This window comes from Marmota flaviventris, chromosome 10 (assembly GCF_047511675.1).
Source record: "Marmota flaviventris isolate mMarFla1 chromosome 10, mMarFla1.hap1, whole genome shotgun sequence".
Taxonomy (NCBI): Eukaryota; Metazoa; Chordata; class Mammalia; order Rodentia; family Sciuridae; genus Marmota; species Marmota flaviventris.
Genome location: NC_092507.1, coordinates 72,708,181 through 72,727,912, shown reverse-complemented (window position 1 = coordinate 72,727,912; position 19,732 = coordinate 72,708,181). Strand labels below are relative to the sequence as shown.

Here is a 19,732-nt window from a genome sequence, read left to right as displayed (position 1 = left end):
AGAAAATAACAGGGTGTTTTTTGAGTAGGGATTCTTAAGTTATATAACTAGGAAAAAATCAAAATAAATGAATTCTTTAATGCTATTGGTGGTTATTAAAATTACAATATTTAAAAACCAAAAAAGGCATAGTAGGTGAAACATTTTAGCCAAAATCCAAAATTCATATTATAAAAATATTGAGTGTTTCAAAAGCAACAGTCATGGGCAACTAACACAAAAGTAAAATTACAAGGACCATTTTGTCTTTTTCAGTTAAGAATAAAATAAAAATTTTAGTGTCATAATTTATCCTAAATGTCATTCTATAACATTCATGCCTTAGCTCCTCTTGGATGAGTTAGTATTACAGATTATAGCAATGAGTCACACATTGTTTTTACCAGAGAGGGGACTGAAGTCAAAATATTAAAATTCCAGAGCCTAAGAATATATTAAAAATTTTTACTATGTCTGTTTCCAATTACACAAGCTTCTATTGGCATTCACCTACTAATCCTGTATTGCAGTAACTGTATAGAAGCAATGGTTCAATGGTTAAGTGATCGGATTTGAAAATGGATTACCTGGTTTGAAATCCCAACTCTGCCTCTTACCTGATGAATGGCCTTAGATAAGTGATTAAAATCTCTGTGCCTCAGTGTCTATACTTGTAAATTTGGTATACTAATTAAGCAGTACACATAGTGACCTAAACTATATTTAGGTCAGATGAAGAGTTTAATAAATACTGATCCATTTTAATTTATGGCCTTTCTTCAGTGTATATGACACCTAAATAGGCACTGGGTGTTGCCTACCCAGCAGACATTCCCTTCTTTCTTATTTGCTGGAAGAACCTGTCTTCCACAACAAAGGTGAAAATATCTGATGTTGGGCCATGCATGTATGACCTGACTTCAGACAACAGGACCTAAGAAGTAGCACACTAGCATTGGGTATGAGGAGGTGGTGGTGTTGGGATCATTTATAGAAAAGTATTTTGTACCTGAAAAGAAAAGTCCAGAAAACCCCCACCCTTCTTTCCTATAATGGTGCAAGAAGCCAAGAGGTTTTGTGGCTGTCAGGGAAAAGGTAAGGAGGGTATTAGTCACCTGTTTGTCACTGTGATCAAAAATACCTGACAAGAACAACTTGATGAGGAAAGATTTATTCTGAGTCACAGTTCAAAAAGTATCAGTTTTTGGTTGGACAAGTCCATTGCAGAAACATCATGGCAGAAGAAGGAGAAAAGTTGCTCAGTCCAAAACAGCTGGGAAGCAGACAGAAAAGGAGGAAGAGGCCAGGGATAGATATAATCCCCAAGTCCACCCCTCCAGTGATCTACCTTCTTCAGCCACACTCTACCCTGCCTACACTTAGCTCCCAGTTGTCCATTCAAATTATTAATGGATTAATAATTGATGAGGTTATAGCCCTCATGATCCAATCATTTCCTACAAGCCCTGCCTTTGCTGCCCTGGAAACCATGCTTTCAACACATGAGCTTTTGTGTGGGGCATTGCAGACTCTCATAACAGAGTAAGCAAACAGTGAAGGATGGGAGAACTCAAAGGTAGGAAGAGCCTATGTCCCAGGTGACTGCTGAGCCACCTCAGGCATGCCTAACTCCAAACTTCTTCCTGTGTGGCAATCAAAGCATGTATTCCTTAGGGCATCTCTAGTTGGTTACTGGTTATTTTCAGCAGAGACTCTTAAAAACTGATAATGCCCTTCAGTAAATGAATGGATAGGGAATCTTTGGTATATACACACAACGGAACATTACTCAGCATTAAAAGAGAATAAAATCATGGCATTTGCAAGTAAATGGATGGAGTTGGAGAATATAATGCTAAGTGAAGTTGGCCAATCCCCCAAAACCAAAGGCCAAATGATTCCTTTGAGATGAGGATGCTGACTCATAATGATGATGGGGGGAGCATGGGAGGAATGGAGGAACTTTTGATAGGGCAAAGGGGAGGGAGGGGGAAGGAGGGAGTAAGGGGGTAGGAATGATGGTGGAATGAGATAGACATCATTACCCTAAGTACATGTATGAAGACACACATGGTGTGAAAATACTTTGTGTACAATACCAGTACAAGAACTTTGAAGATAGATATTGTATTTTCTTATAAAGTTAAATATATTTAACTTTATGATGAGCAATTGCATTCCTAGATAAGAAAATAGAAACTATTATCTTCATAAAATGATTTTCTAAGAATGTCATTATGAATAGTAGCCCTATTTACAATAAGTAAAAAATGCAGTCAGGTATAGTGGCTCACACCTGTAATGCCAGTTATTCAGGAGGTTGGGCAGGAAGATCACAAGTTTGAGATTAGTCTTAGGCCCTCAGCAACTTAGCAAGTCCCTGTCTCAAAAAAATAAAGGCTAGGGATGTAGCTTAGTGGCATGGCACCCCTAGGTCCAATCCCTAGTAGAGGGAAAAAAGATAAGAAAAAATTCATTAAAAAAATCAAAACAAAGTGCATGCACACGCACGTGCGTGCGTGCACACATACACACATACACACACACAAAAGTGCAAGCAACCTAAAAACCTAATGTGTTATCAACAGGATAAAGGAAGGATAAACAGATTATATTCATACTCAGCAATAAAAAGTAACAAGCTACCAAAATATGCAATCTTCTGTATCATCAGTAGATCTGCAGCTTCTTTTTCATCTGCTTGGGGTATTCACTTTTGGGATGCAGCTGCCATGAAAAGCAACTCATGCTGGCCATATGTAGACTCACATGGATAGGATGGGAGTGGTCCTTGACTCCTGATTGATCCCACCAAGCCATCAGACATGAGTAAAGTCATCATTGATATTTCAGCCTCAGCTGCAATCTGGTTGCAATTTGATGATGAGACCCAGTTATCAGTACTAAGAGGGAAAAAATCTAGTTGAGCCCTGCTTGGATTTTGAAAACACAGAATCGTGAACAATAAAATGGTTGTTGTTTTAAAATTATTAAGTTTGTTAACAACAACAGAAAACCAAAAACATTTTGGAAAGAGTATATGCAATTCAGATAATGAGAAATAAACTTTATGAAAATCCAGGGCACTGCTCAATGCATTTACTAGGGTTAAGTGGTCTGGGATGTATTAGGTTATCTTCTCAAAATGAAAGTTTTATCACCTTGCTTCCCTTTAGACTATGGTGTTGGCCAAGGTCATTCATATTGCTTCATTCAGGTAGGGATATGGCTGTGCCCTGAAAATGTATGATTCACAAACCTGGTCATTCTGGTGGGTATCTGTTAACGGGTGGAATCTGATTGGTTTTGCTCCATATTAACTGGATTTCTTACATAGTAACTGGTTTCAAAGAGAAGAAAGTAGAACCTGCTAGGCCTCTTAATGCCTACATCTATAATTGGTCCAATATCACTTTTTACCATATTCTACTGGCAATTACAAAGCAAGGGGAAATGTATATACAGGAATGACTGGAGTTGTTCAGAAGCCATCTTTTGAAAATTTATCACATTACCAAACCATATTTAAATTGATTTTTTATTTTGCTTAAGTATTATTTGAATCCACCAAATATCTTAAAAAATTTGTTATTTTTACATATTTGTTGCTTGTCATAGTTTGGATGTGAGGTGTCCCTCGAACACTCATGTGTGAGATAACGAAAGAAGGTTTAGAGAAGAAATGATTGGGTTATGAGCCTTAACCTGTGAATTAATCCCCTAACTGAATTCACTGAGTGGTTTCTGAAGGCTGGCAGGGTGTAGTTGGAAGAGGTGGGTCACTGGGGGTATGCCTTTGGGGTGAATATTTTGTGTCTGCTGAGTGGAGTCTCTCTCTACTTTTTGATCATCATTTGAGATGCTTCCCTCCACCACTGTCTTCTGCCATGACATCCTGCTTCACCTCCAGCCAGGAGGAATGGAGCTGACTGTCTGAATTGAGACCTTAGAAAACCTGAGCCCCCAAATAAATTTTTCCTCCTATATAGTTGATCTGGTCAGGTCTTCAGTCACAGCAGTGAAAAACCTGATAAAACAATTAACCATTAGGAGGGAAATCACAATTTCCATCCAATAGGATATACTGTTGCATACTACACTCAAACATGACTAATGGGTTCAATGTTTATTGAATACCTGATGTTTTACATGCTTTATATCAGGAGTTGATACACTATATCCTGTGGGCCAAATGTAGCCCACTATTTTTGGAATTAAAATTTTGTTGGAACACAACTAAACTCATATGTATCCTGTATGACTTTTTTGTGCAATAATGTAGTGTTACATATATGACAAGGACTATATAATCTTCAAAACCTATAATATTTCCTATTTGACCCTACATAGAAAAGTATGCTGGCCCAACGTTTCCATATTTTTCCTTACCGTTTTTTGACAGATGGTCAAGGGTGTTTGAAATGGGCTAGAATGGGTTACTTTTTTTTCCCATTTAATAACAGTAAGAAATCATTCCCCCCAAATTCACTATCCAATCAGATTTTTAAGAACAAATTTAGATGACCAACGATGCCACATTTATTTGGCTTGGACAATCAGCTAAAGCAGTCAATTTGACCCTCAATGGAACTTATTTATTAGGAAGTCTAACTTTAGATTTTGTGACTATTTCCTCACAGATGTCTTTTAAAGTTAGTTACATCTAAAATCAATGCCATTTAATTAAGCATTTTTCACAAGTGGAGTTTGTTTACATTTTTTTTCAAGTTAGCAAGGTTAGCTAGAATCCTAGGTTAGCACTGAAAAACCAAGTAGAATTGTTCTTTATCCCAAGTCCATTGGACCCCTCCCCTCTTTTACTGAAAAAATTGGCCCAGAGAAATTAGTTGGTTTGCCAGAGGTCACAGTACATTATTGCTAAGAGTAGATGTTTAAACCACAATCCCCAGAAACTTTTCAGCATTTGCAAACATATAAAAATTACACATTATTAAATTTTAACTCTCATGATCTTTTTGCTGGACAATCACAATGCTGGGGGAAAAGAAGGCATTGTTGGTATCATCAAAAGGAACTATTTAGTAAAATCAATAATTAGAATGGTTAAATGGTTCAATTGATAGTTGCTCTATTTATGAATATGTAGGCCTAAATCTCATAACTGGAACATGAAATAGAGGCACTGAGTGAAATTTTTATTCTCAATAAAACCTTGTTCAGTTTGTTCAGGAGTTTATAAATCATACCAACTGGCTATTGCGCTGGTTAAAAAAAAAAAAGAGAGCTGGAAGGCATTTTGAAGAACACAATGCAGCTCCTTCATTTAACAGAGAAAAACCTTAGGCCCAGGTAAGGTTTTTGGCCAAACAATACCATATATTTTAGACGAGGTTTCTTTTAAAAGCAGTTGCCTTAGCTTTTTGAAAGCTCCGCTTTTAAGCAAAAGCTGGGCACTTCCATCGTAGTGTCTGAAAGTTCGAAATTGGCTTTATTTCCTTTCCCAGATGAGCTGTTAAGATTTTCGGTGATTAAACACAAGTCCTGTCCTTTCCAGAAAACAAAAGCTTTTGTTATAAAAAGCTCCCCCGAGAAACAAAGGCAGAACAAAGCACATCCCCGGCCCCGCCCCCTCATTCCCGCCATAGCAGCGGGCAAGGCGCTCGCGAACTCGGGCCAATCGGCTGCGGTCCCGACGGAAGGGGCGGTGCAGCCGTTGCCAAAGAAGCCGCTTGCCGGTTACTAGCGTGGCATTGGTGCCTTAGCACCCGGCGGCACTCTTCCGCCGTAAGCAGTTTTAGGAATTCACCCCCCTCCTTAGCCTTCCAGCCACTCCACTATTCCCTGCCTCCTGCTCCCTCCTCGCTGATCCGGAGCTGAGGAGCATAGGTACGTAGGCCGATCTTTACACTTGCGTCAGCCCCCACGGACCCTCTCACCGCGGCGGCGGGATGACGTCACCGCGACGTGCTAACGCAGCAGCGGCGGCTGAGGCGCGCCCTGGGGGTTTGTGTGGGAAACTTGACTGGACTCCTGACTGTCTGAGGGGCCGAGTGGGATCCTGTAAGAGAAAATCCTCGCCCTCACCCTGGCTGGATTTTAATCTGCTTTTGCATTTACCCTCCACTTTCCTCAGGGAAAGGGCGGCGAGACTTTACTCCTAGAAAGGGTAGCAGATCTTAGTGCGAGGCGGGCTGGTGCAGAATGGGTCCCCGGGAATAGCCCTGTTTGTTTCAGAAATCATTTGGCTGTATTTTAAGTGCCCTTCAAATTTTATGCGAGATCGTGGAAAGCTCTGAAGCTCCAAAAGTAAGACATATTTCTGGTAGCCTCAGGAAATAATTACTTCTTCAGGATCCTCTAGGTCCCATCCCTTGGTGGGTTTTTCGCTTATGGCAAGTGCTAGAGGCTGACTTGCATTCAGTTCCAGCTCTACCATTTAACCGCCTAGTGATCTTGGGCGGGTCACTGAACCTTCTTGACTTCAGTTTTCCTTATCTGTAAAGTGGGGCCAATAATGATCATTTTTGGGGTGCCTATAATTAAAGTAAACGTGGTCTTCCATGGGTAGCTCTGAATTTAGGTGACTTGTGAATGATGCCTGTTATTTACTGAAAATAACAGTTATCAGACTCTGACTGAATGTTGGGGAGAGGCCATTTCAAAGCAGTTTATCTCTCATCTGATGCATAATGTTACAAGTGTCTTAAATATATTTAATGGTGTGTTACCTTTTTTTTTAAAGTTGTAAATGGACACAATACCTTTATTTTATTTATTTATTTTTATGTGGTGCTGAGGATAGAAGCCAGTGCCTCATATGTGCCAGGCAAGTGCTCTGCTGCTGAGCCACAATCCCAGCCCATAGTCTGTTACCTTTTAAGGAAAAGAAAAAAAAATCTGAGCTCTTGAGCTTGGCTAGCAGTCACCCCATTTAGTGTATCCAGCCTCGTGTCTTCTCCCTTTCCCTCTTACAAGCCATGGTCCCTCGTGTTTCTAGCTCTTTTTATTACTATTTTTATTAGACATTGTTTTAGCTTTTCTGCTGCTGTGACTAAAAGACCTGACCAGAACAATTTCAGAGGAGGAAGTTTATTTAGGGGCTCACAGTTTCAGAGGTCTCAATCCACAGACAGCAGGCTCCATTCCTTGAGGCTCCAGCAGAAGAGTGTGGTGGAGGAAAGCAGCTCCCATGATGATCAGAAAGCAGAGGGAGAGAGAGAGAGAGAAGGAGAGAAAGAGAGAGAGAGAGATGCAGATATTCAGAGATGCTCCACTGGCCAAATACAAATATGTGCCACAAAACCATGCCCCCAATGTCTTACCTCCAGCCACAACCCTCCTGCTTTTAACTACCACTGAGTTAATCCTATCAGGTTATTAATTCACTGATTGGGTTAAGGCTTTCATAACCCAATCATTTCTCCTTTAAACCTTGCATTACCTCACACATGAGCTTTTGGGAGATACCTCACATGCAAACCATAACAGACATTATATCGGTACATTTTTGTGGGATATAGTACTATAATCTGATATATGTATACAGTGTGTAATGACCAAATTTGGGTAATAAGCACTTTGATTTCCTCAAACATCAACCATTTCTATATGTTACAACTTTTATATTCTTACTATTAAATATATCATAAATCATTATAAATAACAGTTATCCTACTGTGCTATAAGAAAACAACCAGTTCTTCCTGTGTTTTGGTGTCTCTTATCTAAATTTTCTGTGCCCATTCCTCCTTATCCTCCCTAGTCTCTAGCGACTACTATAGCATTTCATTTTTCTGAGATTGACTTTTTAGTTTCCACAAAAGAATGAGAACTTGTGGTATTTTCTTGCTCTTTCCAGTGTTGGACCCCCCACCCAGAATGCCTTTTCTGCTCCTGTTTGGTCAACTCACACTTGTTTTGTCAGACTCAGCTGAGGTTGCATCTCCTTTGGAAAGTCTCCCAGATTCCTGCCAGTTGACATTCACTGTCCTTTGGCTTTTTGTGGTACACCATGAATCCGTTTCACAACTTCTAGCACACTGGATTTTAGTAGTCTAGTTACTGCTGCTCGCTCTTTAGATTTGTAGTGTGTACCTTCAAGTAGCTCATTCTTATCCCTTATTTCCCTGTACAGAACACTTTTCATCTTTTGGATACAAATTGAATTAAAATCTGACGGAATTAAGGCAAGTTTGTATTTTTTGCTGTGTTGATTTTTATGTTTACTCATATGTTAGCATTTTGAGGCTTTTCGTTCAAAACAGAATTCTAGCAATTTCTTGCTAGTAGTCTTGGGGAGCAAGCTAACCATTCTAAGACTGATTTTTTTTTTTTTTTTAATTTGTAGACTTTGGATGTTAATAGCAACTTTATGAGGCTTTTTGAGAGATTATGTTTATAAGGTCAGGCACTGTGCTGTAAATGGCAGCAATTATAATTGCTTTGAAGGAAAGAAAAATGCTTAATGATTATCTGGTATAGGATGCTGACTTTATTTGTGATTAGACAATGTTCTGAACATCTTTGGTTCCATCTTCTTTTGAGTAATTTAGCTCTTGTCAGCTGTTTTCATTTCAAAAGTGTCCTATGATCTGGTTACCCTAACTTGTATTTGAGGACCTAAACCTATGCTGCCTACAGTGTTAGGTAATTTTTCAGAGCAGAGGGTGATGGGTATGATATTTACCCTCAGAGAGTTAGTAGAAAGTTTAAAAACATGAGCACTTATGGAGCAATTAAATTCTAAACTATGTGACTTTGAAAATATTATTAGTTGTTTAGGGATCTTGATGGGTTAGAGGAATCAGGGCAATACTTTGGGAAGGAGCAGAGAACTTGGGCTTTGTATTTACAGATCAGCCATTCTTTCTGTCAATTTCAACTTTCTGTATTATTTATTTTTTTATTTTTATTTTATTTTTTTTTTGGTGGACACAACATCTTTATTTTATTTTTATGTGGTGCTGAAGATCTAACCCAGCACCCTGCGCATGCCAGGCGAGCGCCCTACAGCTTGAGCCACATCCCCAGCCCAACATTTAAATTTTTTAAATGATACTTCCAACTTTGAATGAAAACAATTAGATAACTTAGTGAAGTTTGGAACTACTGACATCTATGTATTCATTATTACCAAAAACTATCCTAGATTAATCTGAGAATAAGAATAAATAAATTAAGTTTTGAAAGGTCTATTGTCAAAAGAATATCCTGTCTCTTTTTTCTTGCTTGTTTGTTTCTCAACTAGTATCGGAAATACTTTCGGATTTTCACAGTTCTAGACATAACAAGTTTCTCATTAGATGGGCCTAATGGAACTGAAGATGATAATTAATCCAGTTTGTATATCCGTTTTCTAGTTCTGTTAGATGAAAGTGTTATTGTAATACTTCAAATAATAGACTAATAAAGATTTCTACACTCTTAAAATTATGTAGAAAATAGAAGGCCTTTTGAAAACAGTCTGTGAAAATTGGCAACAGATGAGTAATTGTGCTATGCAATTTTGGACTGATTTAACCACGAGTAGCAGTTATTTGATATTATTTGATATTTGTCTTTAGAAATGTTCTTTGGTATATCATTAGGATCTTTATCTTATAGGGTAATAACAAAGTCTCTACTAAATAATAAGTTCAATAACTAAAATGTTTCCTAGCTTTCAGCTTATGTGAAGTTGTTATTGAAGCCATCTATAAATCTGCTTACTGAATTTATGGAGAAGCCTAGAAATGATGGAAGTCATTCAGAAGAATTCTTTTCCCATCTTAGAAGTCCATCAGAGAAAGAACATTTATCACGACATACTAGTGAAAGTCGTCTCAGCTGGTATTCTCATCATTATGAGAGGAACTCTAATATTCTGATTTCAGGGTTTCATCTTTTGTCCACAATGTAAATCATTTAAGCCAAATGCAATATTATTTCAAAAATATTTATCTTCAAATTTATTATTCATTGTTTAAAATATATTTAATCTGAATATAGATGTATTCATTAAGCAGGACTTAGCTATGCTTTTTAAAATTACAACACAATTAAAAATGAAAATCTAACCTATTAGAAATTTGTAAAGTAAATCTTAACTAAAGCAAATGAAAATATAAATGTAAATAGGATGGGACTGGAAATGTAGTTCATAAGTACTGATTCATTATCATTTAATATATAGCTCCGTAACAAATATTTATCATATTTTACTGATTTAGAATGGGAAATGCACTTGTTATTTATAGGAATCATTATTCCCCAAAACAGCAGTCTTAAAATAACCATTATTCTCATTATGGATAGGATAGTTGAGTTTCTAATTTAATTTGTTTGAAAATAACATTGTTTTGTTATATATATAATAATTCTTGACTTTCTGTCATTTTAATAAGGGACAGATATCTTTTATAGCCATGATTTTCTTAGGCCCTTGAAACCTTAAGAAGAAAATCTACCTTGTGACATAGCCTGTAAGCTGCCATAAGTTTTTAACAAGTCACTATATTATGTTCTGTGAAGAAAAGAAAATGTTATCAATAAAATTTAAAAAGTGCTTTCCTATCACCTGGAATTTTATATATAAATGTTGAAAAAACTCCCTTAAACGTGGTTACACAGATTTTTTTATCCAAATAAATTCTGTTACATAAAAGTAAAATGTAAGTGAAATAGTTTCTCAAAGTTTCTTTTTTTTTTTATTTTTAAAAAAAAATTTTTAATTTGTTTTAATTAGGTGCACGTGACAGTACAATGATCTTGATATATCATACATTTGAATCAGGTGATATGAAAGCACTTTTTAAATTTTATTGGCATTTCTTGAAAGTCTAACTTTTAGACTTTTTGACTCAAAATTTTCCTTCCTGTTAAAGAGTAATGGTGATATAGCATTTCTTAGGAGCATCTTTAAATGAAATCCTTGGTAGCCAGGAGACAGTCTTGATTTGTCTTTATCTGTACACGCCGAAATTTCATAGAATGGTTTTGGAACTTTTGTACTTAACCAATTCTCTTAACCCCTCTTTATGACCCTTTATTTCTAGGAGTTCCAAAAGTGTTGTATCCTTTAACTCTGGGCTATTCTTCAAAGTTGTGTATACCCATTTTATAAATTTTGAGTGTGTACAGATAAGAACAGGTCAAGGCTATCTTGTGGCTGATGAAGGTTGTGAGAAGCATCCTGAATTCAGCATGGCCAAAAGAAAAAAAAATCTTACAAAAACAATCAAATATTTCACTTTCAAGTGGTAATAAATATATATACTAAAGCCAAATGTGGAGGATTTTTGGAGACCTGCAGAACTTTAGTTTGTGTTTCATTTGTTTAGCTTTTTCATTCATTGATGAAGGACAGTTTTATGAAGGACAATGAATTTCATGGAAAGATTTGGCAATAAGGTCTAGAAAGACAAGTCTCTTAATTTGGAGTAAGGAAGAAGTTGGAGAAGAAAAAAAGATATTAATACTTTTTATTTTGTAAACCAGAAAGGGGATTTTGAATAATTATCAAACAGCACAGTTAAATGCTGCTATTAGTCATCTTTGTGTTTTACATGTCTAAATATTCTAAAAATTATCTTTCTATGTATACATCGTGTAGAAAAAGTATAGAAATATATAGAAAAATGCACACGTTTTTAAATGACAAGTTAATATTGAATATTGTAGAAAAATTTATAGGACTGTAATATTTAGTCCATGCTATGTTTATATAAAAAATATAACCAGTTAATGTGATAGATTTAACTTAAATTTTATTTATGCATTTGTAATTAGCCTGGACCAGGACATCCGAAATGATGAAAAGATTGAATTGGGGGCAACACTTAAAGAAGCTGAGTTGGCAACCTGTTCTATAGAATTACTTTTGCCATTATTTAAAAATGCCATTGAAGAGATGAGTTTTGAAAATGTGAGTATTTGATTTATGAACATTTAACAAAATGAAAAACTAGTGCAGTATTCAATGCATTAACTGATTTCTCATATCTTGAATAGGTATGGTCATTTGTGGGTATTTAATACCCACAATGGGATTTATCGGTGTTCTTTATTCCGGTGTCATTAAGTACTTTTCTTTAAAAAAGAAAATCTCTCCCTCTCTCTCTCTCTCTCTCAGGAATGCGCTAGATAAGAGGCCAGGCTGTGAACTGTATATCTTGGTATTCAACTTACCTTGCCTTGAACTAGAGATTCAGCTTTTTCTCAAAAGTTAGTTTATAGAGCTGAGATGTATGTAGCTCAGCACTGGAGTGTTTGCCTAACATGGGCAAGGCCTTAGATTTAATCCTCATTACCTTTAAAAAAAAAGCTAAAAAGACTGAATTTAAAACCAGAATCTTCAGAGAGATGAAATGTATCTGTATTTCTATAGTGCTATTTGGAATAGAAAACTATTTTAAAATTTCAACATGCTGAGGTTTGAGTTAGGGAGAAAAATAGAGTGTATGCTATAAGTTTTGTTAGAATAAGTACTGAAATACTTCTAGAGTTTAAGCCTTTACTTTTTATTTTAATGTAATGTACTTTGTAACAGATCCTACCTACTGTTAACAAATTTTACTATTATTATGTGCATTAGAATGATCTTGTTACTAGGAAAAATGTTCTTTGATAATAATCTTAATATTTTAGGGTATTTTACTTTAATGCCATATCTTAAAATGTATACCTGGTACTTATAATATGTCTGGTTCTTATATTTTATCAGGCTAATCTTTCTGTCTCCAGTTTGAAGATTTCTAAACAGAGGGAAATATTAACAAAAGAATTAGATACGTTTAAACGGGTAAAACTAGCCTTAGAGCATCTTCTTAGAAAGACCAACTACAAACAAGTAAGGCATCAACACTAAACATCCACTTAGTAATGATATTCCTCACGTGAATGTTATTTATCTAAAAACTAAAATATTGATATATTTGAAGTGAAAATAATTCTTTGAATTTTTGTTTGAAATAGCAATAATTAAACTAACTCCTATTTTAATGTTTTATAAGCATGAAAATAGTATGTTATATAGAAAATATATTTTTTCTATATTCAGAATCTTATAATTTATTTGATTACAATAAAATATACATTCTTGGAGTTTAATCTCATATACATTATATTTATGTAATTTTCTTTTAAAATAAAAAATTTTTAAATATAGATACATAAAACAAATTTTATGTATTAATGGGGGACAATGTAATGTTTTGTTATATTTATACTTTGCGTAACATTTAAACCTATACATTTCCTTAAACATTTGCCATTTCTTTATGGTAAAAACTTTCAAAATCCTTTCTTTTAGCTTTTTGAATTGTACAGTTCAATATTGTTATCTATAGTCACCCTACTGTGCAGTAGCATACCAGAGCTTATTACTCCTATCTAACTGTAACTTAGTACCCATTGATCAACTTTCCCCCATCCTTACATCCTGGCTGCTCTCTACCATGTCTTGTTAACCACCATTCTACTCTCAACTACTATGAAATATCAACCCTTACCTTTCACAAATGAGTGAGGTCACGTGGTATATGTCTTTCTGTGCCTGACTTCTTTCATTTTAACATTCTGGTCTCCCTTGTCATCAATGCTATTATGAATGATAGGCTTTCATTCTTTTTTATGTTTGAATAGTCACACAATGTGTGACTTTCTTTATCCATTCACACTGGTTGATGGACACTGAGGTGGTTTTTATTTCCTGGCCATTATGAATAGAACAAATAATTCTTGACTTTCTTTTGTTCTTTACTGTGGTGACATTTTCTCAGAATTGTAAAATATATTGAATATTGTTACCTAATATTAGGTAACAGTTTTTGTAACTAAAAAAGCTACATGCTTAATTATAGAAAGTTTAGATGCTCAAAGAAATACTAATAATTTCCTCAGTAAAAAGTACTACTTTTTTTAATATATATATATTTTTAATTTGTGGATGGACACAGTACCTTTATTTTGTTTAAAAGTCACTACTAAAACTATTTTATAATAAATTTTATATGTGTAGTTTTTTGTTATTTTACTATGTACGTGTTATTTTTGTGTTTTAAATAACTGAGAACCTACTATTTCATTGTTTTATAACCTGATTTTTACACTTGACACTGTATCATCAGTGTTTTAGTTAGCTTTTTCACTTCTGTGACCAAAACTACAATTTTAGAGGAGGAAAAGTTTATTTTAGGGCTCAAAGATTAAGATGTCTCAGACCACAGATGGCTGGCTCTTCTGTTCTGGGTCTAAGATGTGGCAGAACATCTTGGTGGAAAGGCATGGCAGAAGAATGCTGCTCAGGACATTACACCAAGAAGCAGAAAGAGACTTCCCTTCACCACGTACAGAATATAAACCCCAAAAGCATACCCCTGTGGCCCAGCTTCCCCGGTCATCCTACCTGTCTACTTTTACCACCTACTTAATCCCTATCAGGGGATTAATGCACTGATTAAGTTAAGGCTCTCAAAACCGAATCACTTCACCTCTATATCCACTTGCATTGTCTCACACATGAGCTTTTGCTAGGCACCTCACATCTAAATCATAACAACCACTATTTTCTCAACAGTATTTATTAAATATAGGTTGAATAAAAAGAAATCTAAAGTTGAATTCCATGGACCTCTTACAGAGTCCAAGGTCAGATTTCATGAAACACCGAACCCTCTGAAATTGTGTGCACAATTTTGCATTGTATATATACATGTTGATGTGTTTTGGGATGAAAGAAATTCATAGCTTTTTCACTTTCTCAAGCAGGAGCCCTATCCTCAAGAGTGATATGTTTTATTTGTTTTTTAGGTTTTTATGGTATTTCAGTAAGGCTACTTGGAATAAATCACTACAAATTAGGGACTCTAAATATTTTTCTCTGGTCTCATTTTAAATGGCTACGTACAATTCCATTACTAATTTATTGTCATTTCTTAAGAAATTTCTTATTGCTAGAATTTAAAGTGTAATTTATTCCTGTTTACAGATAGCATTATGTTAAACTGCTTTTCTGTATGGGTTTTTTTTTATATGTTATTGACCTATACTTCCTGAGATATTCTTTGGGGATTAATTTTTGTAAATTAATAAATTATGGACAAAAATTATTTGGAAAACTTAAGACAGTCTTTCCCATGGCTAACTTAGAAATCTGCACAGTGCATAGTATTTGCTCATATGAATTTTTTGAATTATGCTTATTCTTTCTACTTTTTTATGTCGAGAATTATACTTTGTGAGCATTTATGATAAAATGCTTTCTTTACAGACAGGAGACAATTTACCAAGCATGTTATTACAGAATCTGACTGATAATGAAAGTGAAAATATTGTAAGTTTTTTTTCATTTTGTATTTTTGTTTTGCTTTTTTGCTACTTGACTTTATAAAATTAGCAATAGTAAATTGTGAAATTTCTAACTCTTACATTATTTTTGCTGAAGAATCTTAAGAAGAAGGTACTTGAAAAGGAGGCCTATATCCAAGAACTTTCTTGTTTGTTTCAGAATGAAAAGGTAAGCAAATTTTGAGCTTTTTATCTTAATTCATCATATTTTCTTAATATTGTCGCATTTTTTTATTTCTTCCCATCCTGATTCCATATTCTCAGAAATTGTGCAAGAAGTGCTTTTTGACAGTTCAGATTATTAGATTATTTAATATACTTTACAAGATTTACGTATCAAGTACACCATTTTAAGTTTTCGTTTGTTTGTTTGTTTGTTAGGGTTTTATTGTGTTTCAGTAAGGTTACTTGGCATAAATCACTACAAATTAGGGACTCATGATTTAGAATTTTGGAATTCAAATTAAGGAATTTTGGTATAAATAGTAGCATTTTAGATATACCTATAATTTTACTTATCAGGACAGATGGAAATATTTAAAAAGATAATTATTAGGAGACATCAAATTAAATGTGGGAAGAAAACTCCTGATTTTACATGAAATATAATGAGGCAGCAGTTTATGTAAAGCAGGACTTTGCTTTTTATCAGCTTTTTAGAGTGTCTTCATTTGTGGTAAAATTAAAGGTATTGGGGATTATAGCAAATAACGTTTTTGTTTGTTCTTTTTTCTCTGTTATAGGAAAATACTTTGAAAGCAAACCGTTTATCTCAGGCAGTGAAACTAGTACATGAAAGACTACAGCTCCAGATTCATAAAAGGGAAGCAGAGAATGATAAGTTGAAAGAATACATGAAGGTTATAAATTACTTAACTATTTTTTAAATTTAAGAGATAAAATTAATAAGAACTATAAAATCTATTCCTTAGTTATGAAATATAACGATTATAAAAGAATTCAATTTCAGTGTTGCCATGGGAAATCCATATTGAAGGTAAATCCTGATCATAAGATTCCTAGACCTTCTGACTTGGATCCAAATCTCAATATGAAAATGCCATTTCTTTTTAATACCTGTCTAGGAAGGATTTGTAGAAATTTAATTACTTTCAAAATCTTTCTCAAGATACAGTTAACTTATGTTTATTGTAGAAATTATGTAAAGTGTGGAAAAGATAAAGGAAAAAATATAAACAACTTTAAACCACCAAAACCAATGTTAATTTTTTGGTGTATATTATTCCAGTCTTTTTTTATATCTCTACATGTGTACATACATATTCTCACACATATTTAATAAACAGTCATTACATTTTTTGTTATTAATTATAATAATTTTAAAATTAGTTAATCTAGCTTTAATATTCAGATAATTGAGTAATTTTCTTGTTATATAACCTTGTAACCATAAAATTAAAGGGAATTTTTGTTTTAATTGTTCTGTTTGAATCACAATCACTTTGAGATAATTATTTCAAGTTGTCATCATGTATCACAACCTAACTCGATCTATTGTCATTATTTTTGACAAAGGCAAAGGAATAGTGGTCCCATCTCTGCAGAAGTATACAGACCCAAACTCCACCGAACATGAGTACTTCTAGTTAGAAGTCTGATTGCATTTAGACTCCTGACTCATACCAGATGTCTGCAACTGTGCAGCACATATTTCAAAACTGTGCTCTGGCCTTTAAAAGTTTTTTCTTTAATGACAAAAAGCTTTTGCCCTTCAAGAGGACATTGAGAATGTTTATGGAAGATGTAAATTTTGTTGCTTGTTTCCCCTTGCTTGCTTTTTTAAGCACCTTCTCCCTAGAGATCCTTGTGTCCTTTGCATTGGTATCCTAGGACACTGCAGATGAGGTGGATTTGGTATTGCAGTGCTCTGTTTGGTAAACACAAGAGAATAATTGTGAGTTAGTATGTCAGGTAGTTATCTTTGCCAATTTATGTCACACAATTTTTAATTATATGCTCAAAAGGTAGTTGGAAAGTTTTTAAAAAAATATTTCATTTAAAAATAAAATATTAAATTATTTTTAAAGTTAAGCTTAACAAACATTTTTTATATCCATAATTTGGAGAAAGAACATAAGGCTAAAATCCAGAGATTTTGCCATAACATTCTCCTAATACTTTGAGTTCACATTCATTTTCAAAAACACTACTGTTAAGAAATGATTATAAGAAGTTTCCTTAGGATATTGATTTTTCTACTTGCTTATCATACTTATTCTTTGTAATTTAAAGCATTAAGTAATCAGTGACCAGAATTTAGTTCTTTGATTTTAGGCTTAACATTTTGTTCTGTTTTACTTTTTAAGAGAATACAATGAATTTAGGTTGGAATAATCCTTGTTTTTTACTCTTCTTGAGTCTATTTGTTGAATTGGGTCCTTTAAGTGTATGTTGTATTTCTCCAAGAACTCTCCCAAAGATGCTTTGAACCACTTTTTCCATCTAAATCTTTGTAATTTGGCAACTACCATTGAGATATTTTTATATTTTATATTTTTAGAAGATATAGAGAATAATTATATAATAGGCATCAGTATATAACTTTTGAACTATGTGTCCATTTGGCAAATGACTGAGTTGTTATTTTGAAATTGTAAAAATAATAGTTTTATTATACTCCTTTATAGTGCTTAAGTGTGAGATTTGGCAAAACTAGTGAGAAAATATGCTTGCAGCCACTTCAATTTCACTTTTTATGTGTAAACATTTTTTCCCTTGTGTAGCAACTCTTCATGGTGTGTGACTGACACCCTGTGGCTTTTTAGAGGAATGGCAATTGTATTTTCTGTGGATGTTCCTTTCTCTTTCCATGGACTTGCTGTTCTGCTCTTCCTTGTTTTTACCCAACTATTACAATGTTTCACGGGATTTGTTGTTGTTGTTGTTGTTTTAGGTATGTTTTTGAAAACAATTCAACAACATGTTGCCGCATCTTTTAGTTTCCCCAATCTCTCTCCACAGGGGTCAAATCTAAAGATGTACTTCTTAATTTCTATTTTAAGTGAAAGTTAAGAAGCATAGTTTTTATTGATCATAAAGTTAAGTTGAAAAGCCCCATCTTTTACTGTGACTCCTCTGAATTTTTTTAATTAGAATAATTGAGAAATGGGAGAGACTAAAATCCAAGTTATCTAATAAATCCACATTGTTTTTGATGTTACCTAGCTTTCAAACTGTAAAAGCATTAAAATCCTAAGTGTTTACATTCTCATATACTTAACACTCAAAAACTTTAAATACAATATCTTAAAACTTTTGAAATAAAAAAACAAAAGTTGTTACTCTGGATAAGATCTTTCTTCCACCTAGGCTATTATTCTGTCTCATTTTACCAAAAGATGTCAAAGAGATGGTCAAGCCTGTTAACACTCAGTGGATAGAAGCCAGCCTTCCAATACCTTTTTACCTTTACTGACATTATGGATCTGATAGTCAGTAATTTATCTAAACTTGTCTGGTCTTAAAATCAGTCATTACTTTCATAAATTTATAACTCTTTGAGTAAAACAGTAATTTTATTGTCCTTAATGTAGCTCTTTCTAGTGGCATGCCTCCTTATTCCAGCAAATTGAAATTTTGTAAATAAGTCTATGTTTATCTCATCTGTACCCTTCATAGATTTCCATCATATCTTCTTTACACTTTTATCTTTCAGACAGAAGAATATCATTATATTTGGGAAGCTACCACTTCCCTTTGAGCTTTGCATACCTATTATTTAAATCATTTCCAGCTCAATTATGCTTTCTAAAACTAGTTTCTAAAACTGGTACTTTGTGTCATGTTCTAGATGTGAACTAAAAAAGTGTCCTAGTTAATCACAGTTTAGTCTCTTTAATAATGTTATTAATTTTCCATAGGCTTAAATATTTAAAATTTGGATTACTTAACTGGTTATAAAGAAGCATTGGTACAGTCTCCTTCACTGTTTTCCTGTTTTGTAAATCTTATGATTAGTTGTTTTGATAAAATATATGTGGAAGATAATATATGTGTTTTATAATGTTCATATGAACATTAGAGTTCTGAAATAATTTAATTGTTGCTAATACTTTTTTAGGACTTAGAAATCAAGATAGCTAAATGGAACTTGCAACTCAAGACAAACAAAGATGAGACTACAGCAGTGAAAGAAGCAAGTAGGCAAACAACTATAGCTCTAAAAAAGGCTTCTAAAATTTACAAACAAAGGCTTAATCATTTTACAGGAGATATTGAATACCTTACTTCTCAGATCAAAGATCAGGTAAGCATACATTTTTTTTACATAGATTTATGTACTTAATTTATGTTGTTAATGCCATGATGTGTAATTGTTTTATTCTTCTTTTAACACTATTGATAAATAGGAAAATCTTTACTTATCCTACTTGCTTTAATCTTTTATTCTGAAAGATTACATAAAATATCCAAATTTGCCTATTGGATTATATCAGCATTTCTTTGG

The 19,732-nt window shown here is 34.0% G+C and overlaps 1 protein-coding gene across 11 annotated transcripts in view; it reads left to right on the top strand.

Moving 5' to 3' along the window:
• The first annotated feature begins 5,690 nt into the window (after positions 1–5,690).
• Odf2l (outer dense fiber of sperm tails 2 like) overlaps positions 5,691–19,732 on the top strand; it is a 40,222-nt gene continuing 26,180 nt past the window's right edge. For 5 of the 11 annotated variants that reach the window (XM_071618004.1, XM_071618001.1, XM_071618002.1 and 2 more), the window contains exons 1-9: positions 5,691–5,826; positions 8,075–8,126; positions 9,599–9,834; positions 11,707–11,842; positions 12,641–12,766; positions 15,188–15,250; positions 15,362–15,433; positions 16,008–16,124; positions 19,346–19,531. In XM_071618004.1, the coding sequence (XP_071474105.1) occupies positions 9,656–9,834; positions 11,707–11,842; positions 12,641–12,766; positions 15,188–15,250; positions 15,362–15,433; positions 16,008–16,124; positions 19,346–19,531 (879 nt within the window). In that variant the 5' untranslated portion in view covers positions 5,691–5,826; positions 8,075–8,126; positions 9,599–9,655. The other 6 variants (XM_027935186.2, XM_027935185.2, XM_071618000.1 and 3 more) reach the window with 4 other exon arrangements.